We start from the raw sequence: 20706 nt of genomic DNA on the forward strand, positions 1-20706 counted from the left end.
GGAGTATAGTTTTCAATTAATACTCTTGCTATAAGGATCCAAAAAAGCTATTTCCATGCATTTTATTCCTCTCTCCGACTCCCTCTCTCTCTTTTCTTTTTAAACTTCAGTTTGAATAGCACCTGTAATTAAGGAAGAAAACTGAGCCCTGGCAGCTAGGTAGGACTTCCAGCTATTGATCTGTGTAAACCCAGCTTATGCTGTCAGGGGAGAAACAGTCAACTGCCAAGCTGCTTTGTCACTGACATAAGCTGAGAGAGGATTTTTTTTTTTTTCCTATACTGTTTATACACTAGTCTATAGACCTGCTGGCTGGTTGAATTTTAAAGAGTGTGGAGGTTTAAAGACTTGTCCCCTGAGGGATGCTTCTGCCAGTTGGGAAGCGAGCTGAGGCTGTTGTGCAGAAGTGTGTGCATGTGTGTTGCTTGTGGAAGAAGGAAGGTGTGTGAAAGATTGAGCAACAAAGTGGGAAGCATTCTTCTTAATTTGAGACTAAAAATTGATGTGAAATGTGTAACTAATTTGGATGTATTTAGAGACATTGAATTTTGAATATATGTATTTTTATTGTTAACAAAAATTATGTGGAAAGTTTGCTGGAGGATATCTGAATGGTATACATATGTGTAATAAATATGGCAAATGGCTTTATTTTAGGTGGTGCAAGATAAGGATTAACCAGTGGTCAGATGAAATTGAACTGTTCTCATTTCTAACTAATGTTTTTCAGTTTACAAAAATTATTTCAAGTTTAGAGACTCTTTTAATTATAGAAAACAAAATATTGTCATTACTAAAATAGTTAGCTTTCTCTAACTGTGGAGTCTGTGGTCACTCTTTTAAAGGTGGATATTTGTAAGAAAATCAGGGTGCTCTACCCTGAGAGCAAAAATTGTTTTCTTTATGATGCTTCTCTTTATGTAAGTTAAGACTCTTGAAGTTTTCTTAGATGTTGGATTTTTATAATGTTTTATTTTTAATCAACACTTATTGTAGTCTACATTTTAAAAGACTGCAAGAAATTCTATTTAATACTATATTGTATTTATGTATAGGGTTTACTTATTCAGATATTGGTATTTCTCTGGATCTGAGTTTTAGTGGTAAAGAGATGGTAGGGAAGGGAATTTTTTTTAGGAGGGGATAACTACTGCATTAAAATGCTTGCCTTTTTTTCTCTTTAATAGGAATCATCCTCATGAATCTCTGCTTTGTCTTATTAAATCACCTGTCTTTGGCCTTGTATGATGTTGTCTTCAAGTTTAAAGTTTAACTTGTAAATCAGAGTTAATTATAAGTCATTTTTTTAAACATAAAATTTTTTTCTATTTTTTGTCAAATAGCTGACAATATTTGCACTTATCATTTTTGTGATTGATAAGCTGTATGATTTCGAAAAGATTTAAAAATTATTTTATAATGACTATAAAGGCTTAAAAATCAGATTATTTTCTCTGTTTGATTAAAACATAGCTTTTTGTATTAGGCAATTTTTAAACGAACATGCAATAGAAGATATGTTTTAATTTAAAGCTTTGTTTTCAGATACGCATTTCTTTGAGTGTTAAACTTAAGATAAAACGCAGTACCAAGAGTTGAAACATATTAATTTTTTTTTATCTATAAAGTCTTTTTGTTTTTTAAATGTTTGACTGTGGGACATGTAGAGTTGTTATACCTCTCATAATTTATTCTGCTGCCAACTTCATTCCCCTTTCTCTGCCTGCATTTTAATTGAAACAACATTTATATTTTTGAGCCAGGATCTGTCAGAAGTCCCTATGGCTAGTCTGTGATACAAGTAGTAGCAGACGTAGCTTACCCATATGGTGTGGTGCTTCTTGTAAAATCCATATGGCCTTGTTGAAGGGAATCCCAGCGGGGATGTGAAGGGTGTTAATACCCTTCAGGCCAGGCCTTTCCCTCCTGGGGCTTCCATTGCATTGTCAGTGCAATCTGCCAAAGCACAAACTTAATTCCCTTTTAATAATCAATTATTTTAGTCTAAGAACCTGTGCTGTTTTTCTTAAGGAAAAAAACTGACTTTTTTTTTCCCCTAGAAAATGTCTCTAAAAAGTTTTAAGTGCATCTTTAAAAAAAATTCTAAAGATTCTTTTTAAATTTGTATTTGTAGGAGGTACTACAGACCGTGCCAAAGTTCTGTTTCCCTTTTGACGTTGAAAGGTACAGTATAATCATCATTTAAAATAACTTTAGCTTATCTCAGTGCACACTTTAAAATGATTACACGTTCTTTTATATAAAATGTACCTTCTTTTCACTGTTTCTAACAAAAACGGCTAAGGATTCAAAATTAATTGATGTTTGGAATAAAGAAGACTTTTAAGTATCTTCTTTTCTTTGCTGTGACTAGTTATGGAGACGTCTTAAAACAGTATTGCTAATAAGTTCTACTTTTTTTTTTTTTTGCTTTATTTTCAGATATAAATTGTGAGCACCAGCAAAAGAAAATATCAATGTTACTTATCAGAACCTTAGAATTGTGTCTTTTAAAATGGGTTGTATATATCCTGATTTCTATCTCCATCCTAATTAAAAAGACCATATGGGTGATGTTGTAAAACTCCTAACTAGTTGTCTCCCAAGTTAGCTTTACAGAAACAGTGCAGTATTATAGAAGGCAAAAGGGAAACTCTTCAAGCAGTTTTGAAAATCTCATGAAGTTTACATTTTACTAAAGAAGTAGTGAATGAACTACTTGCATGCAATTGAACTTTCATGGAATACCTAGTCCTTTGAGCATAATGACAAACATTTATTGTTTTTCATGTGATCTTCATACACTATTATCAGTTTTCTTAAGAATGTAATATGTAGGACTTTTAAAAGAAAATTTATTTTAGGGAAATATTTTGCAAAGTAATAATTAGTGAGACCTTAAAATTTTGCTATATTAAAGATACCATCTTCTGAATAATGGGCTAATTGACGCCGGTAAGTACTGCTGATGAACGATACTCCTTGTTTTATCTCATTTCTAAGGAGTCATTTGCCCACCACCACCCAAAAGAAAAACTGTAATTTTCAAATTAATAGTAAGGACAAAATAAAGAAGAAAAGATACGAAACAATATGATGAATCTTGGGCATTAGAGGGCATATTAATAACTGGAGAGGTTTTATTCTGCTTTGTTTTTGTTTTTTAAGTTTATGAAAGTTAAAAACTGTTCACTTAAAAGTATATTTGTTAAGTATTTAGCATTTGAAATTCAATATTTCCTAGCAAAACAATTTGTATTATTGACACTGGTAGTAATTTATTTCCTTTTTCACAATTCCTATGGTTATTTCTAAAACAAGGTTAAGGTATCATGGATATTTTGTTTTGGGGCAAGGAATCAAAATTCGGTTATAGTTATGTAATGACAAAATTATAGCAGGATCAGGAAATATATTTACATATTTTAAATAGAAGTAAATTTTCAATCTAATGTTTTTTATTGCCCCTTATAGTGTAATACAACACATATTATGATAGTATGCTACTTAGTTCAAAATTAAATACAGTTCTTTACAGCTTAGGCACTAAGCACTTTTGATAGAAATTATATTTTTATCTTGTACTTAGACATTTATTCCTCAATATATTGATAGCTCTAAAAGAAAATGCTAAGAAAAAATACCAAGACTATTTTGTATGGTATTTTATTGGGTGAGAATGTCAATAAGAGAAGCAATTAAATGGAGTTAGTAGTAGCTGCTGTTAGATTCTAAAGCATCATGATTTGCGCTCTGAGCAATTTTAGAATAATTGAGGAAATATGGTATAGTTGAGGGAAAAGGACTTAGTTATCATGTGTAAAGTCTTTCTTCTACAGCTTTTGTAGTAGTATTTTGATAATTTAGGAAAGATTTTTACAAGTTTTTTAGTCTTATGAAAGTTTATGGTAAACTATTTTTGATTTTCTAGTGAGAAATTAGCTTATGCTGATTTGTTCTGTCTGTATGGTATTACAACTTATTTTGGTTTTTGACTCACAATTTAGATTACTTATTGTATGCTCATTTTAGGTTTGGAAGTAGTGCTAGCTTCAAGAACCAATTATTTGGAAAGATGAAACTAATGCTACATATAGATATGCTTTTGTTTTTCTTCAAGAAAATTGTCATATAAAACTTAATGTTTCATAATGTTTCTATATTTTAGGGTATCTCAAAATCAAGTTGGACAGCACTTTACCTTTGTACTGACAGACATTGAAAGTAAACAGAGATTTGGATTCTGCAGACTCACATCAGGAGGCAAAATTTGTTTATGCATCCTTAGGTGGGTATTTGCAGTTAAAAAGATGAGATGCAAAACAGAGTTATTATATATTTGTTTTGTACTTTGTTATGCTTGGGGTGAAAAAGCCTATATTCCTACAATTTGGTTTTATTTCTCTAAATTAAAGTAAGTTGAAAATAATTTTCCTTAGTTTTTGTATATAGAATTAGTTAAGTTTAAAGATTTATTAGTAAAATAGTGAAAAATCTCTAGAAAGAACTGACTCTTCTAAAGATAAGTTTCTGTGGATTTAATTTTCAAAATTATTAAGATACAAGTTCAAATAATATCTGAGTTTAACACATAGGATTAAAAAATGTCAGTTAAAATTAATGTGAGGCCTTTTCTATCACTGAACCAGAGTTTGAAAGTGAATTGCTGGTTAAATGTAAACCAGAGATTCTAGATAGAAGTGTTTAGAGGTTTTTGTTTGGCTTCTGACTGCTTTAAATATTTTAGAAGATGTTAACCTTATACATTTTAGGAAGTTTTGCATAAAATTTGTATTTCTAATTCCTTTTGACAAATGGGAATATCTAATTCTGCTCCAGCCTTGCCCCTTGGCGACAGCAAGCTGGAACTAAATGGTAGGTTTTTGTTGTGTCGTAAGCTTGCTAGTTTCCACACGCCCTACCTGTCCTGCTTCAGTCACCTACATTGTCTTGCCTTGATTTACTAGTAGTTGAGAGTGTGTCTTGTGCCTGTGGTCCTAAGATCTGAGTTGCTCACTATTGAGAAGGAAGGTTAGGGTTCCTGAAACATGTCCTGATGAATCAGAAAGCCAGATATAATCGATAGAGAAATAAGACTCTGAATATTGGGCAAGCTAGATTCTATAGAAACGCTTATTGGAAAATAATAGCATTTAATTTATGAATGAACATAATTGCAAAGAAAGGTGTAAAATTGATGTCTCTTCATATGCTATTTAGCTATTTGTATATCTTTCATTGAGACATAGGTTATTAATTTACTTAGAACCTTTGTTAGAGCTGGAGAACTTTTTTAAATTTTAAAAAGCAAATCATAAAAGCAAATGCTTAGGGGTGGCGCCTGTGGCTCAAAGGAGTAAGGTGCCTGCCCCATATGCCAGAGGTTGCGGGTTCAAACCAGTCCCAGCCAAAAACTGCAAAAAAAAAAAAAAATCAAAAAAGCAAATGCTTGATTGCTTTATACGTAATAGAATGTGAATGTGTCCCATTCTCTCTTTAGGGATAACTTCTTCATTTGGATAACGATTGAAAATAAACCAAATCTTTACCCAAAAGAATGTTATGCTTCAGATTATAGGTTGTTTGGGCAGTGGGGGATATGGTCGAGAGAATGAAAACTGGGTGAAGAAAGCTCCTTTTTATCATTAGTTCAAAAGCTACAGTTTAAAGGGGTGCATGACTTCATGTACTTGTACTCAAAATATGTTTGCCTTAATAGAAAGACCCAAGACATATATGCTTTCTTATTTTTCTCTGTGAATTTTTGAAACTTTTCATTATAAAATTCTAAGTTATAGAAAAGTTTCCATAATACATCACCTAGATTCATTAGTCATTATCATGTCTTATCTCCCTTCTGTCCTTTCTCCCTCAATGTACACATACAAATTCATTCTCTCTTTCTCTGTCATTGTAGTTGTTTTTCCTGACCCATTTTAGGTCAATACAGGCATTATTTTTCTATATATCTGAATCTATATTTTATAGCTTACCTCACTGCCTCCAAATTGACTTTCTGATATTACTTTAAAGAGTATGAACATTTTTCTGTTTGACTATTAAAATATTTTAAAAACACTGAGCCTGTCAATAATAAATATAGTGCATGTTCAGAGTAGTTTCTATAAATGTGCTTATAGAATTAACATTCCTAGGAATTCTGTTTAAATTTAGCATATCCAGCATTACTTCAAAATATTTACACAAAATATGAACTATAGCTGTGACTATGACTAAGAGATTAATGCAGTGACCATATCTGCACACCACTTCTCATTAATTTATAAGAAACAGATTTTAAAGCAATTAAATCAAGTTATTTGTATCTGTGGGTCTCAAACATGTATATTGGAGGGACACTGGAATATTGTACTTTTGCCTGCAGAAAATAAATAAATGTAACAAATAAATAAATAAATAAATAAATAAAATGTAACAGAATCCAAAAACAAAATCATGTGTGCCAGAGAGGAGAACCTTTCACAATAAGCATTTATTGGCTATTTTACTTTTTTATTAAAATAATTATTTTTTAATATTTATTTTTGTTACTTGATAGTTTATTCTTATAGATAAGAAATAGGTGATGTCATGTTTATGGAAAAATCATGTAGAAAAATCTTAAATTGAGAAGATTCTAACCTCCATCTTATTTTTTCTACTAAATTAGAAAAATACTGCCACTTCAAGATTTTAATGGTATATCTCAATCTTTGTACTGAAAAATGTTATACTAAGGTGTTCTTTGAGAACAGCAGAATCAGAGAATAAGTTAATAAACTAGATAACTAGTTTTAATATTAAACAAAGCATTCAAAATAATGGAATTAAGTATCTTATTCAGAAAGTTGTTATGGATAGGAAAATATGTATTTCTATGCTGTAATCATTGTATCTCTTAGAAAATAATTCTGACAAATCTTTATAAGTGCTATAATGAGTGGAATAATGGAGTTTTTAGTTCTGATTTGTCCACCTGATTTGGTGGTCCTTCTGTATTTTAGATTTAACTTTATAATTGAAAGGAAACCTAAATCTCTAAATTTACCAGAAGAAAAAAAATTACTGTTACAACAAGAACCTTTGTATACCTAATATAGGCTACTGAAACCTAAGAGGTTGGTATATTTAAGCACATAATAATGAAAACATTTGGTGACAAATATAATAAGGTGACAAAAATAATATTTACAATGCAAATAATAAATGAGTAGAAATATATTTATGACCACTAAAAAGGGTTAATAGCCTCTATATGTAATAAGTACCTGCAAGTTAATAAGAAAGAGAACTTGGTAGAAAAATAAGTATCTGATAACTTACAGAGGAAATATAAATAACATATACATCCATACATGATGTGTAGCCTAACTGAAGGTAAAAGAAATAAACACATTAAGATTGATAGAATTGAAAAAATATATTTTTTTAATAAACGTGTTGTTTGTAGGACTATAGAATAATATAATCTTTTGAAGAGAAATTTAATAAACAGATTTTTGATATCTTTTCTTTCTTTCTTTCTTTTTTTTTTTTTATTATTTTTTTATTTTTTGGCTGGGGCTGGGTTTGAACCCACCACCTCCGGCATATGGGACCAGCGCCCTACTCCTTGAGCCACAGGCGCTGCCCGATATCTTTTCTTTCTTTCTTTCTTTTTTTTTTTTTTTAGACAGAGTCTTGCTCTGTCACCTATGCTGGAATAGAGTAGTCTAATTGTTGGCTCACTGCAGCCTCAAATTCCTGGGCTCAAATGATCCTTCTGCCTCAGCCTCCCAAGTACTTAGGATTACAAGTACCCACCACCTCTCCTGGTTAATTTTTTAGAAATTTTTTTATAGAGACGTGGTTTCACTGTGTTGCCCAGGCTAGTCTTTACTGAATAATTAAGTTCTAGGAATTTAAAGCCCAGAATAATTCCCAAGAATATGAGGAAAAATGTTTATGAAGTTATTTATTACAGCATGGTATGTAGTAGCAAAAAAAAAAAAAAAAATTAATGAGTTAGATTTAGTCATTCTACAGTGTATATATACTTAAATACCTCATGTTAATACACAATAAATAAGTACAATTTTATCTTCCAATTGAAAAAAGATAACAAAAATAAATTAAAGAGAATTGGTGACAACATGGATTTTTCTCAGTGTGACTTGGTTAGTATATTGTGGTACGTTCCCCAGTCTTTATTCTGTGACATAATCTCTTCCCCCTCCACAAGAATGTGACCTCTATAAGGGCAGGAATTTTTATGTTTCCTGATAAATTCCCGTTGTCTGGAATAGTGCCTGACAGGTAACGACTCCTAAAAGAATTAATGGATAATTTTTGAATGCATAAATGAATGAATGATTAATACAATGGAATGTTATTTAGCAATTAGGAAAAAAAAATATATGTACCTTGACTGGAGAAATGTTTATGCTTTTATGAAATAATGGAAAAATTCAAAGTAATATTTGTAACATGTTAAATAACAAATTATAGATACATAAAATATATATTTTAAGTAATAGCTAATATGTAATGAATATACATATAAAAATAAATGTATGATTGTACTCATAAAAATGTCTAGAAGGATATACCATCAATTTCAGTTTTTTAAACTGTATTCACTTCAGCATTTATCCACTTTTTACAGTGAGCAAAAATTATTTCACTTAATTTTCCCTGCTCTAAAATTCTGAGATGTTTTTATTATATAAGTAATGAACAATAAAGGTGGAACTGTAGGTATGATACTAAAAATTATTGAATATTTAGCCCAATCACATTTGTCAGGTAAAACACATATATATTGTGTTTTGAGGATGGAGATTATTTTTCTAGTGTGTTTTAGTAGAGGCACTCTGTGAGCAGTTAACCATGGTGGGTGGTACAGTAGAATTAAGAATGGGAATGGGACAGTTTCATTTTGTGCCCTTGAAATGTGAGATCCAGGTTTGAAAGAATGACTTTTGGAGAGAAAAAAATATTGCTATTAGAATGAATTGTTAATCTCTGAGCCAGATATGGGTAATTTTCTGTAATTTCAATACACAATGTTCAGCATTGTGGAACTACTTTGTAAGATGGTTGGAGAAATGTTACTACACCTAGAATTTATTTCCTATCTTTTCTTCCTGATGACACTCAATTTCACTGTTTTCTTATGATGTGGTAGGAAAAAGTTTCTTTTTTTTTGCAGTTTTTGGCCGGGGCTGGGTTTGAACCCACCACCTCGGGCATATGGGGCCAGCGCCCTACTTCTTTGAGCCACAGGTGCTGCCCTGGAAAAAGTTTCTTTCAATATTAAACCCAGACTTAGAATAACTAGCAATTTTTTTTGATGGGGGGAGTGGGAAAACGGAGGTAGGATTGTCAAATGAGCGGGGCATACAATTGTTTGGGGTAATTAGGTTTCTTAATATATAAGCCAGTTTTCTTTATAACAGACTGTGTTGCTTACTTAGGTATCTGAGAGAAGCTCAACTCTGCTGATTTTTTAAGTATTTGCTTGCCAAAGTCTAAGAGTAAGGTTTGCAGTCAGTTTTGTAGGAGTGAACTGGTCTTAGAATTCATATGCATTGAGAAATAGTACAAAATACTTCTGTCAGCAAGACACGGACATAAGTCTTTAACCATGTTCCTGATTTAAAAGTAATTTATTTTGCTACAGAAAATCTGGAAGGTTAGAGAACTTTAAAAAAGAAAGTAAAAGCCACTTAATTTTGGGACTCATAATGAATGCTTACATTTTGGTATTTAGTCCTAGTTTTATTTCTGTTAAGACTTGCTAAGTCACATTTATAAAATTTCTATATGATATCTAACTATGATTAATTGTAGTGTTATTCTCAGCTTGTAACATGAATAAATGCATTTAAAGTAGTTTATAAATTGAAAAATCTCCAGTGGTTTTCATATTATCCTGTGGAAATAATCCAGAACTTTTCCACATACTTAGTGTGGCAATTGTTATTTCTCTTTTTTTCTATTTATACTTGTAAGTAGAGATTTTGCTCTAAGAGTATTTCCTTTCTGATTATAAGTTATTTTTGATTAGTTACCTATGTCTTTATTTGAAATACTATTACTTTTTAATATTAAAAAGTATAATATCTTCTTTTTGAAGCTATCTTATGTACAAAATTAGTGCATAATTTGAAGTATAGTTTATTTGTAGGTATTCTATTGTGAGAAAATACAGGTTTGATTATTCAGAGTTCATTTCAGTAGCAAATTAATTAAAATTCTTGGATAGAAGTTGATATTTCTATTATCTTTTTATAATATCCTAAACATTTTCTATTGTTATCAAATATGTCTTTACAAAAAACCCTTCTCATTTACGAGTTATCTTCCGGTGTTTGAATTTGTGTTTTATTGATCTGAAAATGTAAAAGAAAAGTATTTATGAGTGTCTCTTGAACATTGGTTGATACTGAACAGTTTAAAATATTTTAGGTCCTTATAAAAGAGTAGTCATATTGAAAATGACATATATTTAAGGAATTTTAAGATATTTTAATACAAAGTAAAGTAAAACAGTACAGATTGATGGCAAAAAAAAAATAACTTATTTGAGGGTGTGCCTGTGGCTCAAGGAGTAGAGTGCCAGCACCATATACCGAAGGTGGCAGGTTCAAACCGGGCCCTGGCCAAAAAAGAAAAACTTATTTGGTTGAACCTCTTAAATAGCAGGGACTCTTTTAGGTTAAAGATGCTGATGATATTGCTAATGTTGACAATACATAAACTACAGCATTACTTAGTGTTTGTTTACTACAGCCAAGGGCTCTGCTAAGTGACTTAAATACATTATTTAAAAAATTAGTCCTTAGAGTTCTAAGTTAAAAAACAAATTTTTATTTGTATAAAGCATATGTAGTACTTAAAAGTCACTATTTTCTACTCCTGAATGATGCTATTGTAAGGTTTAAAAGTCCTGTAATATATAGATTAACCTTAGAGTTCTAAGTGAGAAAATTTGTACATAATGCTATAAAAACAGTAGCATTTTTCTTCTGAATTTATGCCATTATAAGATTTAAAAATTAATATATTTCTTTGATTTCTATTAATTTTGTTTACTTTTTAGAACTACTAGAATTTAGGCCTATTTAATGCGAAAGTTAGTATATAATCTGAGCCTCTTTTACATGCCTTAATTCTTTCCTGTGAATGTCTTAGTTTTCACAAGATTTCAAAAATATCCTGAGATGTTACTAATTTAAATTTTGCTATTGTTTGTATTTAAAGTTGCTCTAATATGCTAGCAAAAAAACAAGAAATAACTGTTTTTCCTAATTTGATTAACATAATTTTACAACTATAAAATTGTCGCCAAGGGTTCAAAATGAAATACTCTAATAAGGAAGACAGATTTATGTTTAGGGCCTTTGTAGTTCTCCCTGGCCCCTTTAACTCATACCAAACTTGAAGCTTTCACACTCTTCCTTTGGGCAAATCTCTTCCAAGCAGAATGTTTCAATTTTACACATTTTGTGTCAATTTTCCAGACAGAAAAACAGCCTCTAGACATGAGACGTTTTTCTACGGAAAGGCAGTTTCCTTAGTTTTATTTGATTACTATAAGTTAGGTTCCTGCTGATTGCTTAGACTTTAGTGCTTACCTGACTATTTGACAAAAAACATTTCCTTTCCTTTATTTAACCTTTGACTTTTGAATGTAAAAGTTTTATCAGCTCTATGGTGGAAGTACAAGTGTGGGGGAAATTTTACTTACACAAAATGGACTCATGTCTTTACATTTGCATCTGTCTTTTGCCATATGTCTTCACTGAAAATTGAGGAAATAATCTCACAATTAAATTTTAACTAATCTCCTGTCCTTTGTTTTAAAATAATTGGTCATAATGTATTTGTTTTACATTTACATATGTTTTAAGACCATGAGAATCACAGTTATTCTTTGTTAAAAGAAATTTTATTTTTAGTTTTAAAAAATCCAAGTAAAATGCCTTATTCACTCATTATAATATATTGAGTACATTTTTCTTAACTTCCTAGGATTTTTGTAGTTCATTGCAAGAAAGGCAGATTTTGACCATCTTTGGGATTATAAAATTGACTGAAAAACAATTTAACATACTGATAATTAATTGATTTAAAAGCTTATATATTAGTTAAAAATTAATTGCTTTGAAGACATATTGTTGGGAAATCATCTTAGAAACATGAAAATAAAGACATGAGAGTAACATTTCTTATCCTAGCAAGCTAAGTTTATATAATTTGCAGTATTTGTTTTATATTTGTGTGTGTGTGTGATTCAAAAGTTTTGGACATAGTTTTCTAAAAAAAGGAAATGTCATTTTTGCCACATATTTTGAGTTGAATTGTTCAGTGGAATTTAGTTGAAATGTTGGAATTCCTGTACTATTTTGTTTACCCGATTTTCTTGTCAGTTGAGAAAGTGACCAGTTACTAGGATTTCCTGTTGTGTTGTTGCTTCAGATCAGGAGTTGTGAATTTAGTTACCTATAGGGACCAGGTAGGGGGGGACTCAAATGAGAGAGGCCGGGTTAGTGCCAAGCAGTAGGAAGTTGGATTAGGTGTGGTGACCTGAATAGCATGTCTTATCTAAAGACAGAAGCCACTACTTAGCTCTAGGCATTTTGATGCACAGTGAAAAATATGTGGCCAGAATTGCCAGTTCTTTTTACTTTTAGGAGGAACAATAAATCCTGTTTTTTAAGTGAGTAATGTCAGATTTAGAAATTGGCAATTTATTTAATTAAAAAACAACACCATGGGGTGGCGCCTGTGGCTTAAGGAGTAGGGTGCCGGTCCCATATGTCAGAGGTGGCGGGTTCAAACCCAGCCCCGGCCAAAAACCACAAAAACAAAACAAAACAAAACAAAACACCACCACAGTGTGGATCAAGCAAAATATGCCCATGCATTGGATACAGCCTGCAAATAGCCGGTTTGCACCCTATAGATGCAGTTGCTTATGTGTGACAGAAAATGTTCTTGTTTCCTTGACATTTCTAGCAGCGTGGCTAGTTCCACTTTTATATAAGTGATGTTTTTATTAAAAAGTGTGAATGATATGTGCTTTTTAAAAAAGGCATGTTTACAAAGAGCAGATTGTGTGTAACTATACTCGGTTCTTTATAGTGACAGTGGATGCTGACGTATCAGAGAGTGTTGTAGTAGAAATTTGAGTCCGTCCCGTTATTTCATAAGCAAAATTTTTTTTATAGAGAAAAATATTAGTTTTAAATAATATGATACTCTGATTAGATTAATATCACCACTTAGACTGTTGGTAAGTGATAGACTTGTGTTATTTTGGGAGGCACCTTGTACCTTTTTGCAGGTACAAAATCCTTTTGAAGATTTTATCTTTGTAGTACAATGATGATCACAGAAGCAGTATTCTACCTGAAACTGAAAGGAATTACCAAAATGTGAGGTAAAAGAATCACAGTAAACAGATCTTTATCTGCTGAGAAATGAACTCATATGGATAAACTATAATTGAAAAGACATGAAGATAATGCCTTTTTGGAATGTTAAGCAAATAAACTAATTTTGAATGATGGAATTTGCTTCAGTTGATAGAAATTATAACTATTCTGATTTAAGATTAAGCTAGAATATGCTTTTTCACAGTTTATCTAGTTATCTTCTAATGTCTGGTTATTGAACATGTTTATTCAAAGACTGGATATTTTAGAAATATATGCCTAAATTGGATGATGGGTCTGTGGTAGACTCCTGAGTACATATTACTCAATCACATTGATTAGAATTCTAATTCCATGCTTGCTATTTGGTTGCTTTGCGACCCTGGATAAGTAGCTTTACCTTAGTTTAGTAAAATACATATCAAAGAATTATTGTGACAAATAAGATAACACACACAGATACACACAGTTAGTGCTCGGAGTTTTATTCCCTATACTTGCAATTATTTTAGCACATGGATTCTGTGATTCTTAGATCGTAGACCCCATTCAGGGGTTAGAGACTAATTTACTAGTAAATTATACTTCCCAAATAGAATTAATAAAGTATCTTGAGACTTTAGATATGGCTATGAGAAATATCTTATATGGGTAATCCTTATTTCTAAATAGTATTAATTAATTTATAGATGAAGTTATATGAAAATAAGTAATACTCCTGGGCATTTTTTGAAAGTAATAATTATATATACCAAAATGTCTAATAAATAAGAACTGCTAAATTTGTAAGGATATTCTAAATATGCATATTTTAATCAATTATTTATTCAATAAGTAAATCATCTTGTAGGTAAATTATATTTATCTGTATAGATTAGCTTCTCAGTGAAAAATTGGGTTTTATTTATCTTTGCAATTTGAAAAGCAGTTGAAAAGGAAAGATAACCCATGAAAAAATATAAAAATGAGAAAACCAGAACTTTTTTTTTGAGACAGAGTCTCACTATGTCACTCTCAACAGAGTGCAGTGGTGTCACAGCTCACAGCAACCTCTAACTCTTGGGCTTAAGTGATTCTCTTGCCTCATCCTCCCAAGTAGCTGGGACTACAGGCACCTGCTGATTTTTATTTTTGTTTGTTTGTTTCAGTTGTCAATATTGTTTAGCAGGCCTGGGCCAGGTTTGAACCCGCCTGCCTCACTGTAAGTGGCTGGTGCTCTACCCACTGAGCTATGGGTGCCACCCGAAAACAAGAACATTTAAAGGAGTGTTTGTATATATGATCTAGAAAGACAAAGTTTTTTTTCCCTTTGTGATAACATAATTATAAGATATACAGAGGGTGCTAAAAAATGTATACACATTTTAAGAAAGGAAAAAACTGTATTAAAATTATAATATTGAAGTCATATTTGACTCCTACAGTTACAAGAGGTATTCAAATGTGATTTGTATTCATCTTTTGTTATTGGCTTATATTATTGTAGTTTTAATACAGTTTTTTCCTTTCTTAAAATGTGTATACATTTTTTTGAATCCTTGGTATATTATATTTTTTATTCTTATAGTAGACTAGGAAATACTAATTAAGGTTAATACGAATTTAAATTATTTAAGTAAGATGAACATAACAACATAAGCATTGAAAGACAGAGAGATATACAGCCACCTAAAATCAATAAATTTGCTTTATCTGAAGCTCCTTGAGAGTAGGACAGAAATAGACTAGCATGTTCCTTGAACAGGTTAGATCTCATCTCATCTGAATTTATAGGTTTTGAGCTACATGATGCATTGAAATTGTCTGAATATAGTAATTTCTTCAGGCCATTAGAAATTGAAATGTGAGTATGAAATGAATACAAATGAAATCGACAACCTAACTAAGGAACTATTGTGTCTTGGTAGAAGGATGTTCTCTGTGAAAATTATTTCTTTGAGTTATAGTGAATAGAGAAACCATGCTGTATATAATTTACATTACATTGAGTTGACAATTTAAAAACAGTAATCTTTAAGGATTTTTTTTATGTTTTTGTAAATGGAAGATATATATAGTAGAATAGTCAGCTAAATACTAGGGGTTGAAGAGTTCAGTAATTTAAATTTGAAAATTGAGATTACAAATAGTAATTCTGATTTTCAGATTCTCCAAAAGTTTTCACAAGTATGTCACATACCTATCTAGATTTTTCAGGGCTCCCATACAAAGTTGTTAGCATGCTTGTTGTGAACACCCTGTTCTAGCATCTCCTTCCTGAAGTTTTTGTTTCTCTTTCAGTCTGTATTGGTTTGTCTCTAGGCCTTTGCACAGCTCTTAACCTTGGATTTCACCATCTGTGTTCTTAGATTTCTTGTCTCCTACATCCCTGTCCACTTTCTTCTTGGTCGTCTTCATTTTGTTTTGAAGCCTCAATGGCTTAGAAGTGTCCTTGCATGGTTGAAAATGCTGCTGTTCTGGGCGGCACCTGTGGCTCAGTGAGCAGGGTGCTGGCCCCATATACCGATGGTGGTGGGGTTCAAAACCAGCCCCGGCCAAACTGCAACAAAAAAACATAGCCGGGCTTTGTAGCAGGCGCCTGTAGTCCCAGCTACTCTGGAGGCTGAGGCAAGAGAATAGCCTAAACCCAGGAGTTGGAGGTTGCTGTGAGCTATGATGTCGTAGCACTCACTCTACCGAGAGTGATAAAGTGAGATTCTGTCTCTAAAAAAAAAAAAAAAGAAAATGCTGTTCTGTTTTTACACTTAATAATTTCTCTGATGTAGAATTCTTGGGTGTAAAGAAATTTAACTTCTGTATTTTGACGGTATTATCTTCTAATTTGTGGTATTGCTGTGAAGATGTTCAATGGATTTTGAACTTGATCCCTTTGTATGTTACTTTTTTGGTCTCTTTGGAAACTTTTAGGCACTTTTCTGTACCCTGTTCTGGACTGTCACAGATAATCTGACTGGTCTCCTTCTGTTTGCTGTTCATTAAACCACCCTTTCAGTCTGGAGACTCATGTCTGACATTCCGGGAAATTTTCCAGTAAATTTTAGAAATAAAACTTTAATTCTTTTCATCTCTCTTTTCTTTCTTTTTTGTAAGTACTGTTAGTCAACTACATGATAGCACTGATATTTTAATATTTTGTCTCGTTATTTATCTGTTTTCTAGTTTCTGGGAGATTTTCATGAGGTATCTTCTAACCTTTATATCGATTTTAGTTTTTCAGCTTTCAGAATTTCTAAGAGTTCTTTATTGTTCTCCAATAATTTCTTTTTTCACTTTTATTTTTATTTAGTTTGGTTTACTAGCATCCTGCTCTCTGTTCAGCTCCTAAGGATGTAAAGTGTTGAAATTCTCTTCTGCTGTTCTATTGTCTGTATTTACTTGTTCTTTTTAGGTTTTATTCAATACAAACACATACTTATGTCTGTATTTCCTCAAATATCTGATGACTGGGTTGTTGATTTATAACCAAGAGGCAGGTTCTTAAATGCTGTGGTAGTTTTCACTTCAAGAACATAGGACTTTGAGGTGCTTTTTCCTTTGAGAGATTCTTAAATCAGTGTTTCAGAATCCTGTGGAGGGAGTACCTACTGGTCATTTGGCTTTTTGTTGACACTTAGGTTTTGGTGTCTTCTCTTCTCCTGTGTCAGTTGTCACTGTTTGCTTACCAAACCATCCAACTGTGTTGCTACTGTTTTTTCCTCTGCTTCTGAGTACTCATTAATTTATACAACCCTTATTCATTTAGTGACATTTTAGTGGTATTTCCGGAGGGCACAGAGATAAATGCATGTATTTAATGCACTAAATTTAACTAGAAATTGGGTAGGTATTAACATTATTAAAATATCATAGAAAATTTTGATACCATTAGTTAATATTTTTAATTATCATTTTAATAAACTGTATAATATTCTGAGTAAAAAGATGATAGTTTACCTATCTTCTTCTTTTGTTATGACTTTAGGTTGCTTTGATTCAAAAAGCATCAGTTATAGTCAATAATAAATGAGACAGTATATGAAAAAATCCTGATTGAGTGTTGTTTTTAAGCTTTATTTCATGTTTTAAAATGTTTTATGTATATACACTTATCTGTATACAATTATGTAGTAAAAGTATTATAATATTTTGTCTTAGAAGTAGCTGGTTGTACTTATGTTTTATTTTTTTCATGCTTAATAACAATATTTATTTCATTAAAAAAATTTTTTTAAATAACATTTTTCCTATTAAGTCAATATACAAAGAACTTTTAATTAATAACAACAAACTTTCTTAATACTTGGAATTCTTTCAAAAGGAGGGAGAGAATTTGAGGTAGACTAAAAGGAAAAGAATAAAAGTGAAATGAATCCACTGAGACAGATGGGAAGATACCCTTCTCCATCTTCCTCTATTTTTGTATATCACTGTTGGTTTCTGCCTGTTTGTTGGAGAATTGCAGACTCACTGACCATTTGTTCAGACCAACAAGCTATGTCTGTGGTACCTCATTGTAAAGCCCAAGAAATAATTTGGAACCCAGGCAGCCTTGAGCATTTTTTCACATGAATGAAATAGAACCTCAACCTCAGAGGAGAGGTCACAGAAATGGGCATTTTCTCCTGGGCCTCTCCCTGGGTACCATGCTTTCCAATGACCTGCTGGGCCCACTCTTGTTACCCATGTCCAGATCTGCCATGCCAGCTTCTCCTCAGCCACACTTCCCTAACTTTAGCACCCCCAATTCCAATTCCAACTCCTACTCTACCTGGAAAATGGAGGGAAAACTATCTCTCAAACTCAAACCTAACATACGGCCCATCTGTATTCCCAGTTCCATGCTCATTACCATGATCTGTATTCCCAGTTCCATGTCCAGTACCATCACCACCACCAATACTGGGTATTTCTAAACATTCTCAGGCTCTGATTCTTTTCTTATTTTTTCTTTTCTTTTTTAAAATTTTTTATTCTCTTAACTCCTCTGTGACCCCCTTCAATCTTCCTCAACCAACTGGATTTTGTTTTTATTGTTATTTGACCCTGCAGGAAGGTATCTTTCACTGTTGTGCCATCTTTCTTTAGGCTTGTCTGCTTAATATCAGTAGTGCTTAGTCTTTGGCCAACAGTCCTTCCTTCCAGAGAAGTACCAGACCAAAATGAGTTATGAATTCATCATGAGGCAAAAAAAAAAAAAGAAAAGTAACTTTTTTCTTATTGCTAAATGGCTTTGCTATTATTGGTTGGTGGGCCCTTTGCTGGTTGAATTTATTTTGCTCATTCTTTTCTGTACTTATGTTTTAAAGAAAAAAATGAGTATTTGTTAATTGATAATCAACAGCATTGATGTGTTTTTGATTTATTGTTTTTTGGTATGAAAAGTGAAAATTTTAATAAACATTAAATTAAAATCTTTGGACAGATTTTAAATATACTAATATATTAAATTTAATAAATAATAAATATTGTTTTTATTTATACAAATGATATTTGGATTTACTATTCAGTTTTCCTAAAAATTCATTATAATTTAGCAAAATGAATTAAGACATTTAAATTATATTTGGTTTTGGTACCTAAAAGTCATTTAAAATTTTCATAATTTTTAGAATGAACTTTCTTATATTTGTGTTGATAATTATTTTGAAATTTACCATTTGATGTAAATGTCGTTTCCGAAGAATTGACTAATTAAACGTAGTTCTGTTCTATTCAATACCATTTAAAAAGAAATGACTTTTTCTTTTGTTTTAAAAGCTTCTTAAAATTAGTTTTTATGTACTGTCTTATTACAGTGGTTGCCTTTTATCCTTTGAGTGCTTTTAGTGGTTATCATGAAATAGGATTAAATCTTTAGTTATTGCTAGTATAGAAGTGTATAATGAACAACTTTTATAAAAGAACTTTGGATTCTGATTGGTTTTGAATCAAACAAATCAGTAAAATCAGTAAATCAAACAAATCAGACAAATCAGTAAAATTCTATAATCTAATAATAGATTATAGAATAGTAAAATTTCACTGAAAAGGTAAAGAGAACATGGGTATATTCTTTTCTACCTTTCATGATTAACCTGTTTGAAATAATATAAATTTAATGCTTATTTTGCCTGTTTCTTAATTCTAATTTTTTTGTAAATGCATTTTTTGAATTTTTCTTTCTTTCTTTTTTTTTTTTTTTTTACAGTTACCTGCCATGGTTTGAAGTGTATTATAAGCTTCTAAATACTCTGGCAGATTACTTGACTAAGGAACTGGTAAGCTATGGTTTATTTCCTTACATTTTATAAATTATAAAATACACATAACATAAAATTTACTATTTTAACCATTGTATAGTTTTCTGGCTCTAAATACATTTATGTTGTTCTGCAACCATCAGTTACCATACATCTCTAGAACTTGTCATCTTGCAACTGAAACTCTGCACCCATTTAATAATAACTACCCATTTCTTCCCCTTCCTCCTGCCCTGCCAATTACCATTGTAGAATTTCTGGATTATATGGTAATTCTATGTTTCACTTTTTGGGGGGACTACCGTATCACTTTCCATGGTGGCTGCACCATTTTATACAAGGATTTCAATTTCTTCACAACGCTGTCAACACTTGTTATTTTCTGGGGGGAAAAAAATTTGGTTTTGATAATAGTGTTCTTTTTTTTTTTTTTTGTGGTTTTTGGCCGGGGCTGGGTTTGAACCCACCTCCGGCATATGGGACCAGCGCCCTACTCCTTGAGCCACAGGTGCCGCCCGATAATAGTGTTCTAATTGGTGTGGTTTTGATATGCATTTCAGTGTTGATTAGTGATATTAAGATTTTTTTCATGTTCTTATTTGTATCTTTTTTGGAGAAATGTTTGTTCAGGTCTTTTACTCATTTTTTATTCTGATTATTTTTCTGATGTTGAGTTGTAGGAGTTCTTTATATATTCAGGTATTAATCCCTTTAGATAAATGATTGGCAGGCATTTTATTCTAATCCATAGGTTGTCTGCCTTTCGCTCTTTTGATGGTACCCTTTGATACATGAAAGTTTTTAATTTTGATCATCTAATTTATCCTTTTTTTTCTTTGTTACTTGTGCTTTTGGTGTCATATCCAAGAAATCTTTGCCAAATCCACTGTCTTGTTTTCTTCTAAAATGTGTTAGCTCTTAAAGTCTTTATGTCTTTTTTTCTTAAAAATAATATAGAAACAGAAATTTGCTTTTCTTTTTTTTATTTTTTTTGTAGAGACAGAATCTCAGTTTACTGCCCTCAGTAGAGTGCCGTGGCGTCACGTGGCTCACAGCAACCTCTTGGG

At 31.6% G+C, this 20706-nt stretch overlaps 1 protein-coding gene across 2 annotated transcripts in view; it reads left to right on the forward strand.

Moving 5' to 3' along the window:
• DENND1B (DENN domain containing 1B) overlaps positions 1-20706 on the forward strand; it is a 287318-nt gene that overhangs the window by 125435 nt on the left and 141177 nt on the right. For both annotated transcript variants that reach the window (XM_053606348.1, XM_053606349.1), the window contains exons 4-6: positions 2135-2184; positions 4169-4288; positions 19588-19657. In XM_053606348.1, coding sequence (XP_053462323.1) covers positions 2135-2184; positions 4169-4288; positions 19588-19657 — 240 coding nt within the window. The remainder of the gene's footprint in view (positions 1-2134; positions 2185-4168; positions 4289-19587; positions 19658-20706) is intronic.

The sequence above is a fragment of the Nycticebus coucang genome, chromosome 10 (genome assembly GCF_027406575.1).
Source record: "Nycticebus coucang isolate mNycCou1 chromosome 10, mNycCou1.pri, whole genome shotgun sequence".
Lineage (NCBI taxonomy): Eukaryota > Metazoa > Chordata > Mammalia > Primates > Lorisidae > Nycticebus > Nycticebus coucang.